This window comes from Excalfactoria chinensis, chromosome 1, assembly GCF_039878825.1.
Source record: "Excalfactoria chinensis isolate bCotChi1 chromosome 1, bCotChi1.hap2, whole genome shotgun sequence".
Lineage (NCBI taxonomy): Eukaryota > Metazoa > Chordata > Aves > Galliformes > Phasianidae > Excalfactoria > Excalfactoria chinensis.
Genome location: NC_092825.1, coordinates 34,537,728 through 34,562,822, shown reverse-complemented (window position 1 = coordinate 34,562,822; position 25,095 = coordinate 34,537,728). Strand labels below are relative to the sequence as shown.

Genomic DNA, 25,095 nt, shown 5'->3' with positions numbered 1-25,095 from the left:
AATATGTCTTCTCTTATACCAATAGAGATTTTTTAATTAATCTATTGGAGTATTAATCACTTTGTAGAATGATCTATGCTGTCATACAGAAGGACGGGTACTTCATAGGGCTCCAAAAGGACCATTGGATTTTGTGTGATGAAATCTTTGCTTACCTCCCAAAGGCGAAGAATATCTTGAAAGCTAAATTCCCTTTTAAATCTGATGAGAAGCCATCGGAAGCAAAAATAAAGGTAGCCTGAGTCTTGAGATTCTAGGAATATGAGCATTACATTGCATAAATACCATATTTGGTTAAGACAATGGGAAAAATAGACTTTAAAGGTACAAAAACATACAACTGATAAAACTGTAGTCCCTCTTCAGAATCAATGATACTTGGTGGACGATGGCATAAGTCAGTAACAAGCTGCCACTTTTTCAACGCATGCGAAGCCATTACTGAAATCTTAACAGTGTTTCTAATTTAGAAATCTTCTAAATAAGTCCTGTAGCCGTATCATATTACTCTTAGAAATATGTTTGAAGACTGGTCAGGATATCAACGCATACAGAACATAGTAAATTGTTTTAGTTACTGTGCATGAGTAACACACCTACCTAAGTAACTGCAAAATCCACTGTCTAGTAAACGAAGCAAAGTACTCAGCTGAATTAGTTGTGTCTTCATGCCCTGCATCTGTTCTTCAAAATTCTGATGCTGGATGAAATAAAATATTCGCACTGTCATTCATATTAACTCATAATGGCAACTTAGATTTACATATATGATTAATTACCACAAAGTTTTATCCTAGCGAGTGATTTTCATTACTGAGGTATTTAGCGTGTGAAGCAGTTAAAGGACAGCACCTGTAATTAATGAAACGTCTGCTTCTTACAGAAAGGTTTAAGTTAAGCAGCGAACCATGCTTATCCAACATCACCCTCATTTACTTCGTTATGTAACAAATGATAATTTTAATTTAAATGAGCCTACACTCTGTACTGACAAGCAGCAACGCGGTACTCAAAACAAAAGACAGCTTTCCTTTTGTTGTTGTTGTTCTAGTCACGTATTGTTTCACCACATGCATAAATCAGATGTGGGATGTCTAAACTCCAGACTCCTGGACAAAATCTTTCTAGAGAACTCCTGATAGACATGAAACTGAGCTTTCTGGCTCTGAGTTACTTTGGAATTTCTGAGTAGTCAAATCTGTCCATACTACACAGTAAGATTACTATCAACCCACTGTAATTTCTTTCAGAGACAAAACACATCGACTTCAAATATAGCAGAGGATCCTTGCTTTAAAAGTATTAAAAAAAAAAAAAACAAGTTCACAAACTTAACTCCAAATGCTACCACAGCTTTTGTTTTTTAAATACAAGAAGGCAAGAAAAAGCAAATTATTTTCACCATTTGATCCATATATGACACAAAGCACCAAAAGGCATCTACTTCATTCTCCATAACATACAAGACAGGTGAAAGCAAGTCGCTCATTCCTTGGACATAACCTTGAAAGAAAAAGGAAGACAAGCAAGAATTTCGTTAAACTCAACAGTAAAGCAGCCATTTTTCAAGTGTGCTACATGACTGAGATAGACAGACATTTGCATTACAAGTTTGTATATTCACTATAATTGGAATTAACAGCACAATTAAGAAAAGAATAGAGAAGGACTCTCAGAGCTTGTTTCTCCCCCTTTCTCACTCTCCCAACTAGCTTAACCATTGATGTTCAAGTCGACTTACCTGTTGTCTCATTGCTACTGCTAACATCTCTAAGGGGAATCTACATTATGAGCATGTTTACCATCAGCAGTTGGTCTAATATATTTCTCACTTAGACTCAAGCGTGGCTAGTTACATTTCTTAATAAATGTAATTACAATTGAGTAACTGACAAGAATTGGAATCAGTGAGCATGAAAATAGGGAGCAGGTGTGAGAAGCGAAACAGAACAAAGAACAGAAAACAGGTAAATAATTCAAAAAGGTTAGAAAAATCTATTCACTGTACATTTAATCCTATAGGCAAAAATAAGCCCAGAGAAAATGCTGCCGTACAAGACAGTCTAAAAGTCTTTCAAGGATCAATACCAGTTTCATTATCATTTATCTTGAGAAATACATTCATAAAACATGTTATGTGAACAGCTGATCTGTCCCCTTTATTCATATGGAGATTTGTGGCATTAACCAGACTCTCTGTAGCTGTTATTGAAATATTAGAATGAGAATTATATCAGTACTTAAGTGGCTTAGAATCCTCAGACACATGATGTCACATGATGTTTTTCCACTATTCTTACTTGTTTGTAAAACAAAAGCTGCCTTCCCTGTACAAATCTAAGCCACCAAAACTGTTTTTAATAGACCAGGTGGTAAACATGCTTTCATTTCATGCATGTTACTGCAAGTTAATGCAGGTAGAAGTATGGAAAGGCATACAACAACAACAGGTTCAGGAAGACTTTTTGGTTTTAACTTTCCTTTTCTCTTTCAAGCCAAAGATTAAGTCTCTTTACGGACTTGACAGAAGGCACAAAGTTGACAAGAGCTACAGCTCTGCAGCAAACATAATAGCAATCAAAGATTTGTTCTGATTTTTTCCTTCAGAATCCATTACAAAACAGATGTTTTAGAATCCCAACACTCTTCTTTAGAAGAACCAGCCACCCATAAGCACAGAAGAGCCAGATGTCACGCTAGGGATAAAGAACTGACTGAGAAAGACCTATTCACTCCCAATAGGAATATCTCAGCTATACTGAGATTTAAGAACAGCGCTGTGTGTTTTTCCACCTATGCCAGATGCATACATTCAAGTATAGTTTTTGAAAACCTGCAGCGTACCCCCTGAGAACCAGCTTTAATGGATTCAGTAATACAGTCATGTTTACAAACAGCTGGTTAAGCATGTTAGGTTTTAATTACAGCAGTGGCAGCTGGTTTATCTCTTTTTATTAAATCCAGTAAAAACTCTGAAAAGCAAACCTGCCTCAACTGTAGGAAAACAACAGTGTAGGTAAAGTGAAGGCAAACTGACACTTAATTCCCAATCCCACCTCAGCTGATGAATTCAGACACATATGAGATAAGAGCAAGAAGCAGAATGAAAAAGCGAAGTTACCTACATTATTAAAATATGAACCTTGAATTTCAAGAAACTGTAAGCAATATGAAATCAACTGTATTAGTAGATCTTAACATAAGCAAAGCTTTACATCAAAACTAAAACAGCCATTAGGTTCAGAGGAGCACAACTTACCTAAGTCAAAGTCATACATGCAATAGGTCATCAGAATATCATGGAGTAAAATCAGTCCTGGATTATCTTCACCTTCATAGAACTTATTTGTTCTATCTGTTCTGTTTACATCTTTCTCTAAAAACAGTCCAGATTTCAAAACATTTTCAGAACATGTTGTACAAAGCCAGCATCTAATAATGCGTTACTTCTAAACTGCAGTTTATTCCCTCAAACAATGTTGCAGAGCTTTGAAGTCTTGAAGAGAACAGTTGCGTGACTGAAAGAACACTTGAATAGTACGAAAATCTCTCAAATAAGAGGATTATTTATTATTTTAAAAAGTTTGAAAGCTTTTGTTTGTTTTAAATGGAAAAAATCCTGATCATAATTTGGTGGAAATTTTCTTCACTTATAGGGATTAAGAACAATGTTATGTAAGCTAACTATGAAGTACCATTCATGAACACTTAAGAGATGCAGCATAAACCACAGCAGGAAGGTTACCAGACCATCAGCAAAAAGACAGTCATAGTTCACTACAGCACATTAGATCTTCTTTGTAACAATTTCTTGTAGCTCATGTTGAGCAGAAACCACTGCTCTCACTAGACAGTGGTGATGCCTCAAATATACCAAGTATGTAGCATGTTCTTAAATAAAATAGAATTCAAAAAACATCCCCAAATATGAAAAATCTGAATATTCTCATTTGTGTTTCAAATACTTAGAGCAGAACTTCAGCCATTTTTGAACACTGAATGTTATTTTCAGTTAATAAGCTGTATACAAGTACGCACTCATTATACAAAGCTCAAGACTTTTCTTAACCCTCAGCACTAGTATAAAGTTCTTATTGTATCACCATTATTTTAAGACATTTTCAAATACAAAGGGAAAAGTAAGGGAATTTCCATTTTAAGGGAAGTAAAAAAAAAATGCAGCTCTTTTGCAGCACTATGGTGTAAAAGCTCTAAATTACTCTGGTTCAGAAAAAGTTTTAGGTGTATAAGAAAATTTAGGCATCTGAGAGTAGCTGCATGTTAGTTCTTTAGTGCCTCTTCCCACGTAGGCTACTCAAAAGCTTACATTTCTTCTATTTCATGTTGAATTGCAAAGGTTTGAGTTCATACAGCTGCATGTTTCTGAAACCAGATTTACCTATGAGACTCCTGTAGTCCCTTAATCTTGAATTTCGTTTTTCCTGCTCCTCACTGACAGACTTCCACTGCAGTTTCATCCTGAAATATTCATCCCTGAAGAAAAAAAGCCATTATGAAACCAGAACATGCTCCATTCATTACATTTCCTTTTCTATTTTAAGTATTCTATTTGTTCTCTGGAATGAATTGGGTAACAGCAACCTGCCAATATAATGTTTTCACTTCAATGTAATAATCTTTATAAGAAGATCTGTCAAACGCTTCACTGCACTGAACTGTCTTTAACAGCTGCCTTTCAAGTTACACCTTAAAAAAAAAAGCACCGAACAATTTCATGTGTTTTGCATCTTGAAACTGGACTCACGTTTTCCTTTTTTGCAAGTTTGCTCTCTCTTCTTTAGTGCTGTTCCAAGGAAAATATCCCAAAAGAAATTTCCACGCCTCTTTTCTTAGAGTATGGCAGAGTCCCTAAGGAAAACATTGGAAACAATAACAAAAATACTAGTTCAGTTTTGTGAGGAAACGCTCCTACAGCAATACAATGTTTCTGAAGGTAACAGCTTAATAGAAACAAAACTTACTCATAAGCGCCTTTTTGTTATACTGCAGCCAATCTTGATTTGCTAAGTAACACATTTGAAGGTAAAGGAGGCAGAGAGCATGATTAGGCAGCAATACAGCTTAGATTCATAGTATCATCATAATATCATAGTATCGTGCGAGTTGGAAGGGACCTTAGAGATCATCGAGTCCAACCCCCAGGATTTGAGCCCTCTGTGTAGCAGCGCGGCACTTCTACCACTTGCGCCACAGGGGAGATTCGAACCCAGGCCTCCGGTGTTGCAAGCGGCACTTCTACCACCATGCGCCACCATCAAAAAACTGAAATGTAAACCAATTTAACATATGCTCTAAGCTGTAGCACTATTGGATACTTCCTAAGAATACAGAAAGCTTTTCAAATGGCATTTCTTGCAATATTTTTGCATCACTGCTTGAAGTGAACACCTTAAGGGCACCACAGATACTAAGAAACAAAAAAAGTACTTTTAAACCTATCCATTTGAACATGACTCTGTTCAACAGCCCAAGTTTTGTCTCCACACACTCGTCTTAAGTTCTAACCTCGCATTTCCTTTCTCTTCTAAACAAATAATTTCATCTAACGAGACACTGCCAACATGCAGATGAGCCTTTTAAGCAACCAAAAATACCACTGTTCACTGAAGGGCACTGTTTGTCAGACATCTTTCTAAGTAATCACTTCTAAATGAGAAAAACGTACTAACTGAATCCTAGCTCATACATCAAAAGAGACTTTTCCAACTCCTAAGACTCCATCCACAGTTTACCAGTCCAAGGCCATAATCCTGTCTCACTGCTTGATGCCTTGCTGTATTTTTTCCATTTACTATTGAATTGAGGAAAGGAAGATGATGCAGTAACTAACATCAACCAGTGAAATTTGGTGCTCCAGCCAAGCAGTAACTAGAACTCTTCCAGTATGTAACAATGTAAGGGCCCCATTGTCTTTAAAGAGGATCTCCATTAATCCATTTAATGGATCTCCACTATTTGTTGTTGAGACGAATAACATTAAACGCTCGCTCCTCTGGCAATGGAAAACACAAGTGACACTGAAATATTAGTGGCTGGGAAAAAAGGTTTGTGGGAATTGTCACAATTGCACAAGGGTCCTTTACCTGGACACCTCAGGCACAAGTATATTAAAAAACAGGCACACAAACTGAAAAATCTTTCATTCTTGCTCTACCTTCTTCAGTACGTATTTTTAATAACTGTAATATCAATGTTATCATTCTCTACCCACGCTTAAACCCCCAGAAGACTGCGTTTTTATCAACATGCATCAACAAGTTTAGAAAGAAAGCATGAAGGCAGCAGGATTCCCACAAAATAAAAGGAAAACAATCCAACGCTGAAGTAACATCAGGTAGAATAGCTACAGCATATAATAAAAAAAACTTATAAAACTTGCATCGCTAAGACTGAAATCACATTCAGTGGACTCAATTTTGCAATTACTGAAATGCATTTAAATAATAAATATCTGTCAGTGTTTAGTACTAAGGGACAAATCCAGGTAAACTGCCCAGCAAAGAAGGAAGCTTTTGATGGACGAGAAAACATCCTTAAGAAGAAAAGAATAAACCTGATAGTCTAACACTCATTTAAGAACATCCAGAGTTGGAACGGACCCACAAGGATCAGAGTCCACTGACTCCACACAAGGGACTGCCCGTAAGTAAATAAATAAATAAAATCAAACCCTACATCTGAAAGCATTGCCCTTGAACTCCAGCAGCTTGGTGCTGTGACCACTGCTATGGGCAGCCTGTTCCAGGGTCCGAACACCCTCAGGTGAAAAACCTTTTCCTAATCCCCAGCCTGACCCTCTTGTGATACAGCTCCATGCCATTCCCTCAGGCCCTGTTGCTGTCACCAGAGAGCAGAGCTCAGTCCCGCCACTCAAGAGGAGCTGCAGGCTGCCATGAGTCCTTCCCTCTGCCTTCTCTGCTCTGAGCTGAACCACAAGAAGCACTGGTGTTTTCCTGAAAGTCACTTTGATTTCTCTTCTCAGTCACCCGGGCCTCTGTCTTTTAAAACCATTCCCTTATAGTCAGCCATCACAGGATCTCTCCTATTTGTGCAGTACACTGCACAGTTATGAGATTCATGAGGTATTCAATGAACATTACACCATCTTTTATAAAGCCACTCCAACAATACTGAATAGCTCACGCCCGAAGTCCTGCATGAAGCATTACAAGTATAACAAAACCAGCATAACTATAGTTTGTAAGGGAGAAAAAAGGACTTTAGAAAAACAGATTACCCCTTTGAATATTGACCGCTTTATGTTGTCTACATTCAAAATTCTTCCTTCAGAATCCATATTTTTAGCCCATTCTTCAACTGACACAGGTTCTCTTCTACTAACTTCAGGCTGTTCTCCTAGATCGATCTGTAACAAACACAGAGGCATTATACCAATTAAATGCTTCAACATTTTTGAACAATCACACAAATACTATTTAGCTTGTTAGATCCTCATATTGAGTCCAACTATATTTTCTCATGCTCATATTTGCGTTAGCCTTAGATCCTCAGAGTTAGTATATCTACATTAGGGAGCAGTATGGAGCGATGCAGGCAGAAAGAGCAAGATGCAGTGTGCTGAGGACCTGACTATCCAGGCTAGTATTTCAGATTTTGGAAGAGGATGCGTTTGACATAGCCTTCCATCTCTACCAACACCTGCAAACTACGTTCAGGTTAGTCCCATGGACTGAATCCTCTAAACAGCTAGAAATGCAATAGGAAGGTGCAAGAGCAGCCAACAAAGACAGCAAGGAGTTTCACTTCAAAAGCCCACTCTTGACATGCACTCGAGCATCTAAGGAGTGAACTGAAGAATGAACTCAGTTTCAAGGATGTTATTCTGAAACCAGACTGAACAGCATGGCAGTAGATCAATTAGTGTAAGCTACCCCTTAAAAAAAAATAATTGTAGCTTTTTCTACTAATAAATTAAGTGCTAGGCAGTACGTTTTCAGAACCACATATTTCATACAGCTACTGTTAAGCCATTAAGAACATTCTAACCTCAAGGAAAAATAGTATTCAGAATAGCTTAAAAACATATGAGCTCCTTAAATAGTAATTTACCTCTGATTAATCAGGTGAGGCAAGTGTCGGGTCAGCTGTGGGAGCACAGGTGAGAATAATTTAGCTGTGTTCCCAGAAGGGGTGGAGCTTGACTCCAACTCCTCTAGACCTCATTTAAGGGCTGACCACCACTAAAGGCAGCATCTCTTGGAGATTGCTCCCCGGTGAAAATTGTCTCAGCATTTCCCAAAGGCATCCAAAGTTTTTCCCTATAAATAACCGTTTGAATATCTTTTACCATCTTTGTATTATTCCACCTTATAAGAGGAAATGTTAAGCATGAAATGAAAGCTCAGTTTGAAGGGAACTTCAATATTCCATATAATAAAAATAATTCCCACTTCAATCATCACAATCATTTTTGTTTTAAAAGCAAAAATCTGTATTTGCAGGCATAATCATGACATATTCCAGAAGGAGCTCGTGATGATTTTACTCTCATCAACAAATGACAAGGCGGATCATGTCACAACTGCCAAGGGTAAACAGCACAACTCGCCAAACTTCAAGTCCTACAGTTCCTTTAAATACATGCATAAAAAACAAATCAATACATCTGTGTCATAATCATTTACACACTCACTCGGGTAATGACTTCAAATCCTGGCTCCTCCTGCTGATTTATCTTTAATCCTGGAATAGCATCATTGAGGAAGTCTGCCATTTCTGAAGGTGGCCGCCTTTGAGTTGAAGGGTCACTTAATCGGAAGCTATCAAATATATAGTTTGTGACTTTGGAAAACCTTCCCATTGTTACCGTGTATGGATCTTTCTTCCATTTCTGTGTTGTAACAAGGAAAACAAGCAAATTATGGAAAGCCTCACCTTATTTAGAATTCTTGTGCTTAAAGGAGATAAAAACAGCAAGTAGGACATAGTAAGACTCAAAGTTATTGAAGTTTCATGTATAATTTCACACAGTACATTCATCGCACGTTGAGATCCTAAGTATTAAAATAATACTACTGATTGAACTGAAAGATTAGATAGCAGTATGCTGAGTAAATCTGACCTACGTATATGATCAGATCAGACTTGGCGTTTACTTTCCTGTGATTAATGCCACAAAATATCATTTTTCTGCCTAAGCTTGTCTACCTTTACATCATGTTGTACCTTGAAAATTCAAGTACTCTGCTAGCAATCTCATAGAAAACTTTTATATGACAACTAAGTCCAGAATCTAATGCACTTCTGAAGATTCCATAAATTAAATGAGTCAGTAGGTCAGAACTCTGGCCTCATTCAATCACCAGAAATTTTGCTGCTGATCCTTACAAGGCCGTAAACTCCACTAAGTGATAAACAGTTTTAAGGAAAAAAAGAAAAACTTTTAAGCAATACTGCACTCTTTGCTGCTGTATTTCCAGCCTCTCTTCGAAACCACCAGAAAACAAGAGAATATTTGGTCAAGGAAAGTTCAGAGGTTTCTTTTCCACTTCTAAAAACTATCTGTACCCAGATGTACACAGTTGCAGGAAAAATTAACCTGAATAGGTTTAGGTTTTAAACAGGGAGAATAAGAAACAAGTAGCAAACTAAACAGCTGACCTGTAAGCATGCTTCCTAGTAAGCATCTGTTTTAGGATACAATTAATGGTCCTAGAATGGCAATGACTAAGGAGATTTTTGTGATATAGAAAGGCTGGCATTTTTCTTTTAATAAGCTCTTTCCAAATACAAACAAACAAACAAAAGCCAATACATACCTGCAGTAAGCCATATGATGGTTCATCTAGGAGATTTTCAAAAGACTGAGACAGAGACTTGTTCTGAGAGTTCACAAGAAGAATGAGTTTGTCCTGTGGAGATCTACAATAAAATAAAAGCACGGGGTTTCTGTGAGCACCACCGGTTTTTCTTGAAAATGTTTTAGAACATTTACAGGTTTTAAAAGTCACAGTTCAGGTTTTGTGCAAGGAAAACAAGTCTGATGCAAGATCACTATTGGCAAGACTCCACATACTAACACTTTCGAAAACAGGGCTTTTACTTTAAAACATGAGATTACATCATTCACCCCGAGTTATATTCTGTACCTTTACAAAAGATTACTATGCTGTAATGAGAAATTACATGAGGGTGACAACTTTCAGAGTAAGTATTTTCTATATTTGAGAGTGGACAAAAAAGAGATGACAGGGAAGGACATTCTTGGAAACAGTCAAACTCAACACATATACTGCAACACCTTTAACACAAGTGTGTGTGAAAAGAACCCATGTCACCATATACAGTTAAGTAATTATTTCTACCAATCAGTAAATCTTACGTTTTTGTACACTGTAAAACATCACATAAAGGACAACAAATTGCCTTTCATTGTATGAAAGCATATCAACCAATTTCTAACCAATACTATTACAACAGCTACTGTCAGCCTAATTCTAAAATTCCTCCCAGGAAGAGTTTACCAACACAACAGCTGTATTGTGAAACATCTCCAAATTCTAGATGACTTCATTTAGATTCCAAATTCTAAATGAACACAAACCTGATTTGGTGTAACTCACTGCATTTGTACTCTCTTGTACTTCAGGCTTGCATAGTCAGATGAAAATGATAGCAAAGGCAGCAGGAAGCGTGCCACTCCTAGTATTTCATCTGTCTTTTGCTCTCATTCCCCCTACATCCTCTTCCCTCCTCTGGCATGGAAACATGACCAGTTAAGCAGCTCCTGAATCAACACCACTTACAGCTCAATATACTAAAGCAGCGGCAACAGATCAGAAGCCAACCTGATGTTCAAGCCTTGGAGTTAGTAGCCAGGCTGGAGAATGCTAAGCTCTTTGCCATCTAATCCTAACCCATTGCACAGACTTGCATTTATAAAACACCTTACTATATCACTCTTTCCCAAAGTTTAAATTCACTATTTCTAGTTTTCAAAAAGAAATTACTTTTATTTTTATTAATACCTGCATCATCTACCATGTTATTAAAGTCAAAGATAAGAACTTTCTAATAAGCCTTATCTGTCTTCAATTCCAACATGACAGAACGCTGTCGGATATGAAATCCAACAAGAGATCTCATTTTGAAACAACCAGACACCACAGCCAAAGATCTAAGGCAGCAAAAGTTAATGAAGCTCAACTGGCTTTTACTAAAAAAGCTGCATGGTGCAAAGGCTGAGTGACATACCGTGTTTTTCTTAACTAAAAGAACAAATATCTTTGTATGATGCTTCCATTGTAATTAAACATTTGCTCTGGACAGCCTGTTCAGTATGGGCAGCTACTTGGCTAGTGCTTAAAACACACTTGTGAATTAGAAACTTGATTAAACATTTGTTCACAATACTGAAAGTTAGCAAGTGTCATCAGCGTGGTATTTTCTCGGTATTAGCCTGGTGCAAGAAAAACTAAGAAAAAAAAAAATCTTAGAAGTGACAGATTACAAGTATTTTGTTCAGGTTTAGCTCCTGCACACGTTCCAATTTCAGCAACATCACAACATTTTAAAAGGCACAGTGGTAATGAAAGGCAAAAACCTTTGAGGTAGCATAAGCAGAGGAGGAAAACAGTTAAGACAGGAAGGTATTTTAGGGAAAAGCTTAATTCTGTCTCAACTTCAGTACCTGATACCTACATGGATAGAAAAGTTGGAATAACAAGTAATTGCATTGCTGCTTACTTCCTTATGCAATCCAGAAAACAGCTTACCCTATGAGAGGGGCTGTGTGCTTAGATACTCCATGTATTAATTAAGCATAAGCAGCTACCACAAAATGACATATGTACAAAGAATGGTTTGTCACCTCCACAAGTTACTTAATATATTATTTTATTACAAAAGAAAGAAAAAAATCATACATGAATAGACCACAGAGAAGACTTTGGTGCCAAAAATAGACCTTACAAGGAAGAGAAAAATCTAAGTCTTCTAACTAAAACTGGAAGTTCCTGTTCAGCTCAATGCTTGACTTCATGCAAATTTAATTTTCATAGCTTCATCACAGTTCTCAAACTATGTACTAATTTCCTAAAGTATCTGCTTTTCCAGCCTGCATCACACAGTACAGTCTCACACAGAAATACTGTGCAGCTCTGCACATTCCAAATGCTCAGATATCACCTCAAGCTTCCCTACCTTCCCTTACCAGGAAACACTATCTATTAAGCACTCCCGAACTCTCCTGTGCATTCAGCTGCTGGATCAGACTGCATAAGCCTTTTAAAAACAAATCTGAGGACATGGAAGCCTCTCTACACACAGTTTCCTCTCCAATCTGAGAGAAATGTTTTGTACTCTTGCTGCAGGAACATCCACACTACCTGACAAGAGGCTACAAAGGACAAGAACTAAGCATCTACTGTGTCAAATAAAGAAATAATGGTTAAGTGGCCAACTCTTCACCACTGACTATCTGAAAAAGACAGCGTTTGAAATAGGACCAAAATCCTTACCTGTTTCACCTCCATTCAATTACTCACCAATACATGAATTTTATGTAGCAACGTGACTTACAATTATTTGTTGCACATGACTCTACAGAACTAAAACTAACTGAAGCTGTCACTCAGGGTTTCCTAGCTTCCAAGTGCACAAAGAATATTCTAAACTATCTCTTCACTTTGCCTCCCTACAACTCTCCTGCTTCAGTCTTCACAGATACTTTTCTTTAAAGGCTTGCAGACAGTGCTACCAACAGTACCATTTCACCAGCTGGTCACACTGACCATATCACCTTCTCTAAGCAGTTGACTGCTTATCACAAACTTGGCCACCACATCCTTATACTGCCAAAGCCTTTTGCAGATCAGTTCAATGACTATACAACACTCATCTCCTATTGGCTTGCACTTCAGCATAACAATAATACTTAGGCCACAGCTTTACCGACTCGCTGAACGCAACTCTGACATCCTCAGCGCTCCCAACATGAGAAGGGCCCTCTATAATGAAATGGCTTTGAGAATCGTTATCTGCCTTCATGTCTTTCATCAGAACATGTTGTGAGTGATGCTAACAAAACACAGTATATATTACACAGATGAAATGTCTTGTTGTTTCTTAATGCTCTGCCTAGTCTTACTTACCCTGTTGTCTTTTTATAATATATTTGTGATTATTATCGATGATAGCAAAACATTATGCATCTACACCATGCCCAACAGAAAGGCTTCTGCTTGGGTAAAAAGCCTGTAGATAAAACTATATAAATATAGAACAAAACTCAAGTATTCAACACCATGATAAAGGCTAACTACATTTACACTCCAAAAACCGGTTTGAAGAATAAAGACCAAATGTAATATATATTCCACATAGAAAGAAATTACAGAATTGAGTTCCGTGGCAAAATATTTACATATCAAGTGATTTAATTGATAGTACTGTATCTCATACGCTCACTGGATCCCATACCAATGGCAATATTCAGATATTTTCCTTGTAGAAGTAGATCTCACGTTTTAAACACGAGTTATCCCAAGTAGCTGCTCACGAAAGATTTAACTTTACATCATCTGAGTGTTCAGGAGAAGCTTCTGAATCCACTAGAGGGAACTACTGAGGCATGATGAAGCCAATAACATTTCAGCAAATTCTGAAGCGGTTTATTAAACAATCCACAATTTAAAACTTCAGCCCATATATTCAGTACATAAAATTACAGTTGTAGACACCTTGAAAGTTGATAGTACTAACAAAAAAAAAACGATCATAAAATACATCCAAAAGCATGAATCTGAAACTCGCTGAAGAATCAAAGAAGTAAACCAACAATCCAAATTTTAAATCAGAATAAGATAGTCTGATACTTACTCTCTCAGCACCACATGATTTTCAAGGCATTTAATGAATAGTTTGCTGTCTCCATGATGAAAGTGTAGGGCTGGAAGCTTCACATCATCCTTCAGACAGAAGACCAAATAAGACCATCCCATGCCTTCTTTGTTTTGTTTGATTGATTTCAGATCTGTCAAACTGAACAGGAATGACCACGTGCTTTCTCCATTTGTGTGATTTGTAGCACCTTAAAAACAAAATTATCATGTGACTTTAGTTTGGCTTTCAGTATTAGCAACTACAAATCTATTATCTGCCCCTGTTCCTCTAAACAAGCCAAATAACCCACAGTAAACAAAAACCCAGCATTAGTTGTGATAAATATACATATATTATAACTATTACAGACATTTCTCGTTGTGTTTTCTCATGTTGTACAGATTTCTGAAGTAACCAGTTCCATCAGACCGCTTCCTTTAAGATCTGCCAACAGTGTATTAAAATGATCCAGGAGTAATGTACAACTGTTGTACAAAACTGCAGCAACATTGTAAACCCAACAGCACCTTCATATGGTAACACTGCTCATTTGAACTAGACGTAATATACATAGTAATACTGTATAATACTGTATATACTGCATAGCATATGGTGCACACCATGTGCATGCCTTGTCAGGCTGCAACCAATAAAAAGGAGATGGAATTGAAAAGCCATTTCCTCCCTTACTGTGTGAATCTGCGCAAGAGGGTAACACATTCAAAACAGAGGGATTCAGTGTTATTCCACTAGGAAACTGGGAAGAGCCAGAATGCTTACAGAGGCCGTGGCACATACCCCATCCTACTACCATCAAATTACAGCCACCAGAAATAAAGAAGTAATAAAAAATATATAATCTAAGTAAACAGGATTCACTGACACTTACTTTGGATCAAGATGGACTCTGCCTCTTAAAAATTAAGGAAAAAAAAACAATACAAACCAACAGCATAATAAAACATTCCTCACCTGACAGAGATTTAGCCCTGTATCACCTTGGAAGCTCTTTTCAAACACAGAGTTGTATAAGCTAGGATTGCACTTTACCCCAAAACATTCACAATTTGAAGTCCAAACCCTATACTCATAAACGATACATATGACAGCCAGCACTATTTTAAACTACCACAGAAATGGAAAAACAACCACAAAGGTCTGCAGTTCCAGGCCGATAAACACAAAGAAACAAGAATTATAAAGAAAAATATGGTGATGAATCAGAGGAAAAAGCTATGATTTTTTTTTAAATGATATACCTAATGAGATAACAGTAATGTAGCTACGAAATTATTTTCCCAAAGTACATTCATTAGACAAAATAGGTTTCCTAAGTATCAACATAACATTTTCAAGTATCAACATAACTATCCATTCCATGCCCCCCTGCTGTTCCAACACTGAAAAACATTTGAATAGTAAACTACTGTTTTTGGTTTGTTTTTTTTTCCCCTCTCTCTAATAATACATTTTGTTCAAATCCCATAGGAGCAACTGAAGGAACTGGGCCTGTTTAGTCTGGGTAAAAGGAGGCTGAGGGGAGAACTTATTGCTCTCTTCCAATATCTGAAAGGTGCTTACAGCGAGAGCAGGGCTGGTCTCTTCTCACTGGTGATAGGATGAGAGGAAACAGCCTCAGGTTGCACCAGACTATGGTTAGGTTGGATCTCAGGAAAAACTTCTTTACAGAAAGGGTTGTTAAGCATTGGAATAGGCTCCCCAGGGAGGTGGTCGAGTCACCATCCCTAGATGTGTTTAAAAACCATTTAGATGTGGTGCTCAGGGACATGATTTAGCAGAGGGTTGTACACTTGGGATGTGGTTGGACTTGCTCAGGTTGAAAAAGACCTTTAAGATCATCAATTCTACAATTCTGTGATTCTAGGAGTTCAACGCAGACAAAACTGTCAGATCATTTAAACTTCCTAACCACACACTGTTAGATTTACCAGTTATTTTCTATATACTTCTCTACTAATTCAGAGAAGAAATGTGGATTGGAAGCAGAAAGCAGGTATTACTTGCTGACTTGCTTTTCCACATCCATTCAATTCACCTCTTGCCACAAATGAGCCCATCTTTTAAATTCCTACTGAAATCCATTATACTGGATTATGAAGACAATTCTTCAATTACAAGTCAGAAGAAAGAAAAAGAAAGTTCACTTATTTTTGAAGTACCTCCATTTGAATGGGGCTTCTTTCTAAAAGAGACAGTGGTGACCATGTCCCATTCTGCTTCATAATTGTTTGGACGGTCTGCTCCTCGGGAGGACTTTTCTTTGGGAGCTGGAGTCCACTCTACCACAGAACTGGAATCCTAAGCAGAGACAGCAGCCATCAAAAAAAGCACAAGACAAGATTCACAGATTCAACAAGCAGGAGAATCTTCGTTTTCATAGATGAGAAGAATTTTTGGTATCAAGTTCTTAACACACAATTCAACACAGGAAATTTCTACTTATGACAAGAACTAAGAAGAAAGAAGGTTTTACTTAAATTCAACATGGTGCTAAAATATTCAAGCCTCTTTCACAGACTCCACCAACACAAAACTTGATTTAAACATAAAACTTTCATCTTCCTGCTTTATCGCATCCTTTCAGCACAGCTTAACCACTGGATCTTAAAACTTCAATAGACATCAAATATTTCACATTAGAACAGCGTCTCTCTGTTTAGAGTCTAATTATGAAGAATGAATCACCACCATCCAACAAAATAGATGCAGGGAGATTGGTGACTGTGATTTGCTTACGCTCATTTGGTCCTTGTTACTCAGACAGTTCTCCCTTTATTTTATGTATACTCATAAAACACATACCCCCACAACCCAGACCAGGCCATAGTCTGCACAGATATTCCCACATTTAGCTATTAACACCAACGACAGTCATGTATACAGATTTTACCTCCAGTTATGAGGTCACCAACCCATAAGTTGCCACAAAAATCAAATCTCTAGAAAAACAGAATAAAGAACATTCAAAACTAACAAACATACCTTTCCTGCACAGAGGATATTAGAAGTATCCAAAGTATCATCCTGTGGCCTCCAGTCCACTATAACTTCATTTTCCTGCAATACAAACAATAAATCTGTATAACAAATTACATATCCCCCTGTTTACACACAGTATGGCACTCAGGGGCAACTTAGACTATATATAAATGATGTAGATGTCAAAAAAAATGCAATGCTCATTCATTAATGAAATCCAATACTTAAGAAAATATTAAAGACTTCTCAAACACAATGGCTTGGCCAATCAACGTAAGAGGCTTCTACAGCTGTACTGTACAAATACCTTCTCTATAACACGTAGTACTCCTGATATGAAGTTATCCTGATCATCATTTTTTCCACAGGACGGATGAATGAACACTCCATCTTGCTCATATAAAACCTAAAACAAAAAACATAATGGAATAGGAGACGAATCAGTATTATTTTGATTCACCTACATAAGTTGAAGTGAATGCCTGAAGCTTCTTACATTTTTATCTTCCTTTTTTCCCTCCCCTTCTGAGATTCTCACATATCTCAAGGAACAACAGAAACTAGAACTGATTACATTTATTCTCTAACCAATAGAGCAGCTATTATTACTTTGTCGGAAAGTCACAAGAATGCATTCAACAGCCAGTTGTTTTTGTTTTTTAAACAGCAGGCAGGTGTCCATCTGAAAGTACCACACGGCATTTAAAATATCAGAAGACTTTCTTACGTGGTTCACGTTTCTCCCATTTGTTATTTAACCATGTTGAACTGATAACCTAAACTTAAACCAAAAAATGGCCCTACACTCAGGTTCACAGGATGATGCACTGCCCACCTAACTTCACATCCGCAGGTGACAATACATGTTCTCATACAATTCTGATCATGCTTTTTAAAAAATAAAAAAAACCAACAGTTCTACCAAATAGATCTACCAAAATCCAGCAGGTTCTTCTAAGCTACACTGCATACCAGAGCTCTATGAATAACGTAAACAAGCCCTTTTTAAACAGGTCTTCTGGAGCAAAAAGTCCCTAATACACCAAGATAAGATGCTGCAGTAATTCCCTATGATTATGTTTGTTTTTCAAACTAAGCAGCAAATGCTGTCCTAAGAAATGCATATTCTTAAAGGCAAAATAAAATCATTTCTTAACTACTCAGTGAGAGAACGTACATTTCTTTAGTGCTAAAATATCAGTATCTGTTTCTGAACATACTAATTCATCAGAGTTTTAAAATCATCACGTTTGCAGCCAGGCCGGTAAGTCAAAAGTTCAGGTGTGCAAGCTTGCTAGCTACAAAATACAGAGCTTAAAAATAGCAATAAGATTCTGTTTACTTGCTCTTTCCATTGTGTACTTATTTCTCAAGTTTCTCCTCACTCTACAGAAGGAAAAATGATAGCGTCAGATTTAATCACAGAAATATTGCTTGTAGGAGCTGATGAGTTCACTTAGTCTAAACTCCTTCTTGAAGGATTAATGCCAATACTATTGAGTTCCCTTCCAAATACTGGAAATCTTCTTTCCTTTTCTCTATTATAGGCTTTCTTTTTTTTCTACTATATAATAATAATCAAATAAGATCCTTCTGTTTCTAACAAATACCTGCTCTGAAGTTCAGTCTCTGCTTAAACACCATTACTGAGACAGGGGAGGTTTAGGTTAGAGATTAGGAGGAAGTTTTTCACTCAGAGGTGGTGATGCACTGGCACAGGTTGCCCAGGGAGGCTGTGGATGCCCCATCCCTGGAGGCATTCAAGGCCAGGCTGGATGTGGCTCTGGGCAGCCTGGTCTGGTGGCTTGTGACCCTGCACATAGCAGGGGGGGGGTTAAAACTTGATGATCATTGTGGTCCTTTTCAACCCAGGCCACTTTGTAATTCTATGACCTTTAGATGTTATTTAAATTGTACCTTCCAGTATTTGGACCTGATCTAACACCACAATTAGAAGTATGAACCAAAGTGATCAATCACTGGGACAGCTGTTCCAGACAAAACTCAGCTTTGGAGTTATACTGGTAGATGTGCAGTATTTCCAGTAACTTCACTAAGTGTAATAAATTACACCTCAATATTTTACTAGTTATTCCATGCTATCACAACAGCCCTACAACTACCAGTTTAATTATTAATGTTTACATTCTTTTTCATCCATTAACACCACCTGAGGTGACAGTAATCACACACCTGGAAGATTCTACATTGCTCTGCATAACACACAGTGAATTCGAGGAACTTGGAACCTGCCCAGAAGTTTAGAGGATGTCTGTAAAACAGAGTCCTTCCCACAGTGCAGTTTGCTTTATTCCTACCATTACCCCCTTCCTCCCCATCATGGCCCCCCAAAAAACCCAACACCTTGAGGCTGAGTTATCAGGCTTTATTCTGACAAGTCTAATCTTGTATTTACTACTTCTGTTATCAAATGCTGAACACATCCCAGCTTAAGAAGTTGTCTTTTTATAATCCAACAAAACACTCAAGAAACCAGTGGCGCAGTGGTATATGGTGCTGCTTGCAACACCAGAGGCCCGGGGTTTGAATCCCCCTGTGATGCAAGTGGCAGAAATGCTGCTCTGCTACACAGAAAGGCTCGAATCCTGGGAGTTGGACTCGATGATCTCTAAGGTCCCTTCCAGCTCCCACGATACTGTGATACTGTGTGATACTGTGTGATACATAGGGTAGCACAGAAGAGGCAACAAGGTAACTAATTTGAAGAAAGATATGGCATTCACCATTCATTCCAGTCAGTCATTATCAACTCCGTGCCATGCGGAGACAGTGGCCATTCTACCAACTAAACTGACAGAGGGGCTGTAAAAACAAGGAACCACGGCACAAAACTCAGGAAAGCTGCACAATGGCTGTTTTCCACCAACCCTGTAAAACAGAAGGAAGAGGTTCAACGCTGGCTCAGTTGACAAAAAGCCACCCTCTGAGGAGCAGCCTCCTCTGCGCTGTTCCAGGACACGTCATGGGCAATGCTAGTTCAGGTCACAGAAACCTGTTCAAGTATTTATATTCCATGTCCAGCAGAAAAACTATCTGAAGTCCTGCTGTTATCACAGTAAACAGCTGGTATCGTTCGTACACTGAAAAATACAGCATGGAAAATTCGTATCACCAGCTCATTATGCTGTGTATGAAGAGGAGTCAATAGGTAACACTTGTTGTGTTTTGTTGTCAAAGACATACATAAGAAGGCCTTCACCACAACACAATTACAATACATGCTAGACCACAAACAAATGTTTTAGATTAAACTCTGGTCATTTGATGACAATTTATGGTTCTGTGCAACCAGCTAGTGAGAGACTTACAACACTGCACCCAAAGAGGTGTAGCAACAGAAGTGCTAAACAGAACAGGTGGTCCTGCCTGTCTTAATCGTTAATACCCATCCTGTCTGTGCTGGACAACACTAATTGATATGAGCCAGCAGCATGCATTTGCAGATCAGGAGCCAACCATACACTGGGCTGCATCAAAAGTGGGGCAGACAGCAGGGTGAAGGAAATAACTGTCTCCCTTAATTCTGCCCTCATAAAGCCCCACCTGGAGAGCTGTGTCCAGGCCTGGGGACCCCAGCACAAAAAAGACAGTTGTTCAGTGAATCTGAAGGAGGCCATGAGAGATGATGAGAGGGGTGGAGCATCTCATCTATGGCTTGTTCAGCTTGGAGATATCTCAGGGGAGACCTCACTGCAGCCCTCCAGCACCTAAAGGTGGTTTACAGGAAAGACGGAGGGGTACACTTTAGCAAAGAGTGCAGTGATAAGACAAGGGATATTGGCTTTAACCAAGAAGAGGATAAGTTTAGGTTAGATATAAGAAAAATTCTTTACTCAGAAAGTGGTGAGTCATTGGCACAGGCTGCCCGGGCCTGTGGATGCCCCATCATCCCTGGAGGTGTTCAAGGCCAGGCTGGATGGGGCACAGGGCATCATGATCCAGTGGGTGGCAGCCCTGTCCATGGCAGGCGAGGTTGGAACTGGATAGTCTTTTAAGGTGCCTTCCAACGCAAACTACTCTGTGACTCTATGCTACTGTGCACTCACTGCTGACACCTTACACTCCTTCTCTTACCTCTCTGTCATACACCAGCAACTCGTCCAACACAGGATGTCTGAGAAAGTGGAGAAGCTGTCTAACAATCTTGTTAGCTCTGTCTTTCACACACTTTGCACTCTGTTCCCATATCCTTACACACGTTTTCCTTTCCTGCAAAAGCAGGGCCTCAACCACTCTTCCAAGACGCCATCCAGCTCATGACAGACACAGCTCCTACAGAGTGATCCAGCCACCTCGGATCACTGAGTATTGTGGCACTGCGCTAATCCAGATTCTAGCAACTTTTCTACATTTCTGCCTCATATTATAACATCAGGTAAAAGATCTCATCGTGGATTCAACAGCTGAAGCAGCAAGCAAACATGCTCACAAGAAAGCCATTGAGTAGAAGTCTGAATGCTCCACAGACTACAAATTAAGGAAAAATGGGACTGCCTGCAAACATTATCAGCAGATAGAGCACCTGATTATCATCTTATTTTACAGATGCTATTACAGAAGGTACCTTTTTACAGAAGGTAAACAATAAAAGATGCAACACAGTAAGGAAGTCACTACAGGCCAATGAAATAAATACAATGTAGTCAGCAGCTGTTCTGAGCTAACTTCTATCACCAAAATCTAATGCCATAGTTCAGAGCTGGTCTTTAAGTTAGGAGAAAAAATAGATCTCAATTTACAAATTTCCATCGTGCTGCTTTAATTTCCACCTCCCTCTTTGTAACAGCTGAGCCTTCTCCAGGGCTTATTAATATTGCTCAGCCATCAGTAGGCACATCGCTGGGCACTGCAACATCAGTCCACTTCCAGTCACCAGACACCACCATCTCCGAGTAGTCTGCAAAGCATCAAGCTCGTGTCAATTGACCAACATCATCTTTTGCTACAAAGATATCTAAGAAGACATCTGAGTTTACCAAGTGGATAAAGTTTCCCTTGTGCATCTTGTTTGCTAAGTCTATGGCTCAACCTGTTTGCTAAGACAGTAAAATTTCTCACCCTGCTAGTCTTAGACATATAAAACTCTTACAACCAGTTTCTAAGCAGGAAAATGAAAACAAAATACAAATATTCACGTGAGAAAGCTTGCAACAATGGGAACCATATATCATAAGAGAAGCACCCTGCTTTACAGCATGACAGGGCTGTAGATCTCTGTCAATCCTTGCTACAAAAAATCTCAATGACGTCAGCTCCATACACACAGTACAGCATTTACATTACTGTTTAGTAATACCTACATTGCTACTCCAACCCTTCTAAAACTATGCTGGCCAAATATCGGAGCTTAGATCAAGCTTTAACTCGAAGAGCAAGGACACAAGCAAATGACAAATAACTTCTCTGACAGCCCATGCGTCAGCTGGTAATTTGAGAAAGATCTAACAGCCCATATGCTGAAGATAGACTCAACTCCAAGAACATAAACCAAAAATCATTACTGTCTTTAGAACAGCTGAAATAATAGCCTATGTGCTGACAGGCTAAATTTGTACTTCTCCCCACAAACAACTTTCTACCTCATCTTCTGAAACTGTTTTCCATTATAAGGGTGAGAGTTGGTCCAGGAAATGTTCTCTTAAGTTGGGAAAATAATTAAGCAACAAAAGGAGACGATGCACCCGCTTTCATGAATAAAGCCAAAAGCTCAGAAAACGAAAGACCTTACTGACATTCAACAGCATTAAGTTTTCTGGAGCTGTGTTAACTGTACTGAGAAAAACACTAAGACAACCTTCACAGTAAAAAAAGAAGGAACAAAAAGGAATCTAAGGAAAGCAGCACATACAGTTGCATGAGGTAACCACACATCATACCACATTAATGTATGAAATAGAAACCAGAGAACTGAGAAAAAAAAAAAACAAACAAAATCCAGGAGATAGTTATGAAATAATGAAGCTGTGAATCCACTGCTATTAAGAATATCTGGGATACAAAATTTAACAGAAAAGAAAAAGCCATGACAGAAGGGGAAAGCACACGGGGCAATAATAAAAGCCTCATTCTGATATGATTTGCTGAGGGAAGATTTTGTATCTTTTAGGAGGAGTTTTTTCACACAGAGGGTGGTGACGCACTGGCACAGGTTGCCCAAGGAGGCTGGGGATGCCCCATCCCTGGAGGCATTCAAGGCCAGGCTGGATGTGGCTCTGGGCAGCCTGGTCTGCTGGTTGGCGACCCTGCACACTGTATGGGGTTGAAACTTGATGATCATTGTGGTCCAAAATTTTCAACCCAGGCCATTCTATGATTCTGTGATTCATGAAATCTGAGCCAAGGGAGGCTATCACAGCACTTTAGTATGTCACAACATACACTCTGTGTATAAAATTATTTACACAATAAAATGCATTACTTTTGTGTTAGCGAGCAAGGAGCTCTGCCAAATGAGCCTAAGCTCCACAAGCTCACACCCCCTACTCTCCCAAACATCTCTCACCTGAGGTACCATCATTAAAACACTGAACAGCCAGAAGGAAAAGCAGAATTAATTTAGGACCCTCAGCATTTAGAAACACACCAAAATGCAGAAAGCCCTACGTGAGAATACCAAGTTACACAGTGTTTATTCCACCTGCAGTGAAGTTTATTGAGTTTGTGAGGCCATCTAGAATCCTGCTGCCACCCACTGAAGGAACTTGTGACCCAGCGCCTTCCATAAACCAATGAAAAAGTAACCCAGCGCCTTTCTTTGCATTTGGAATGACTGCAACAACGCAGAGACCTGCACAAGTTTGGGCAAACTGACCTTTAGTTAAATGAACAACAAATACACGTTATATTCACAAACAAACCCCTCCAGCAATATTACTGATAACTATGATAATAGAGCTGCCTTCAGAAACAAACTTCAGGAAGTTCTTGATAAAAACCAATGTGAAAAATAATGCAAAACAACAGTAGCCATCAGTACCAGATAAACTACCATTTAAGCTGGATTTTAACAACCAGGGTGATCTCAAGATTTAATTTTCAGACTTTTGGGGAAGATGTTCTTTAATAAGATGAGGATCCCCGCGTTAAAGCCTTGAATGAAAACAATCCACTTCCAGGACTGAGTGGAGAAGAAACATAGCAGTACCTATTCTTTCACATAACCCACTAAACTGTATCAGGAAACAGCCAGGAGGCCATCCCAGATCAGCTACACTACAACTTGAATGCCTAACAGCAGCAAAGGGACTTCTGTGCTGTAAGAGAGGTTACGGTAAAGCTGCCCGACCAAACAACCTTTCCGCAGGGGGAGATACCCGTTTCCCTGGCAAAGCCTTCCCCTGAGGACTTAAGGGCAGAGAGGACATCCGAGCTCAGCCCAGCCCTCGTGTTCCACCTTGCCGAGCTCCGCTTCATCCCCAAACCGCTCTGCATTTCGGAACAGCGACGTGAGCAAAGCGGGCGGCCCGGCAGCGCTGCGGGCGGGCACACGCAGGCCGGGAGAGCCCGAGTGCCACACAGCGGCCCGCCCCGAGGAGAGCCCGCGGCCTCCCGGCACCGCCAGGCCCAGGCGCCGTGACAGGAACCCGTCACGCCTCGAGGAGAAAAAAAGCCCCCGTAGCCACGCAGAGGCCCTGCAGCTCCCCCACCCCTCGAACGCAGCGAGCCCGGCGCGGCCTCTGAGAGAGGAGGCGGCGGCAGTCCCGCGGCGGCGCTCATTACCTTGCCGCTCGGAGGCGCCGCCATGTTGCCGGAGTGTTTATGATGACGTTGCGCTCTTCACGTGCTTCCACGCTGACCCACAACAACACCCGTCGGCCCCTCGGCGGATGGCGCATGCGCAAATAGGGGGAAAACGCCCCAGCGCCCGTCTCTGCGGGAGTGCGCCTGCGCGGAGGGCGAAGCGAGTGAACCCACCCACTGTCCTTCCCGCATGCGTGGGTTACGGCTGTATAAGTGCAAGGCGTTACACCTGGCCCAAGGCAATCCCAGGTACCTATGAAGACCGGGAGAACTCACTGAGAGCAGCCCTATAGAGAAGGACATGGGGTCCTCGTGGATAAAAAGCTGGGCATGAGCCAGCAGTGTGCTCCTGCAGCCTGGGAAGCCAGCAGTACCTCAGCCTGTGTCAAAAGAGGGATAACCTGCAAGGAGAGGGAAGTGATAGTCCCTCTCTACCCTGCCCTGGTGAGGCTCCATCCAGAGTGTGGTGTC

The 25,095-nt window shown here is 39.6% G+C and overlaps 1 protein-coding gene across 1 annotated transcript in view; it reads right to left on the bottom strand.

Annotated features, from left to right (window-relative positions):
- The window catches only part of TBC1D15 (TBC1 domain family member 15), a 29,802-nt gene extending 5,059 nt beyond the window's left edge, over positions 1-24,743 (bottom strand). Inside the window, exons 1-14 of the mRNA XM_072354596.1 lie at positions 24,604-24,743; positions 17,171-17,269; positions 16,867-16,941; positions 16,044-16,182; positions 13,861-14,071; positions 9,801-9,903; positions 8,675-8,872; positions 7,259-7,387; positions 4,766-4,869; positions 4,400-4,494; positions 3,260-3,376; positions 1,403-1,503; positions 601-700; positions 156-253 (exon numbers count right to left, since the gene is read on the bottom strand). Of these exons, the coding sequence (XP_072210697.1) occupies positions 156-253; positions 601-700; positions 1,403-1,503; positions 3,260-3,376; positions 4,400-4,494; positions 4,766-4,869; positions 7,259-7,387; positions 8,675-8,872; positions 9,801-9,903; positions 13,861-14,071; positions 16,044-16,182; positions 16,867-16,941; positions 17,171-17,269; positions 24,604-24,627 (1,593 nt within the window). The 5' untranslated portion in view covers positions 24,628-24,743. The remainder of the gene's footprint in view (positions 1-155; positions 254-600; positions 701-1,402; positions 1,504-3,259; positions 3,377-4,399; positions 4,495-4,765; positions 4,870-7,258; positions 7,388-8,674; positions 8,873-9,800; positions 9,904-13,860; positions 14,072-16,043; positions 16,183-16,866; positions 16,942-17,170; positions 17,270-24,603) is intronic.
- Positions 24,744-25,095: the final 352 nt, after the last annotated feature.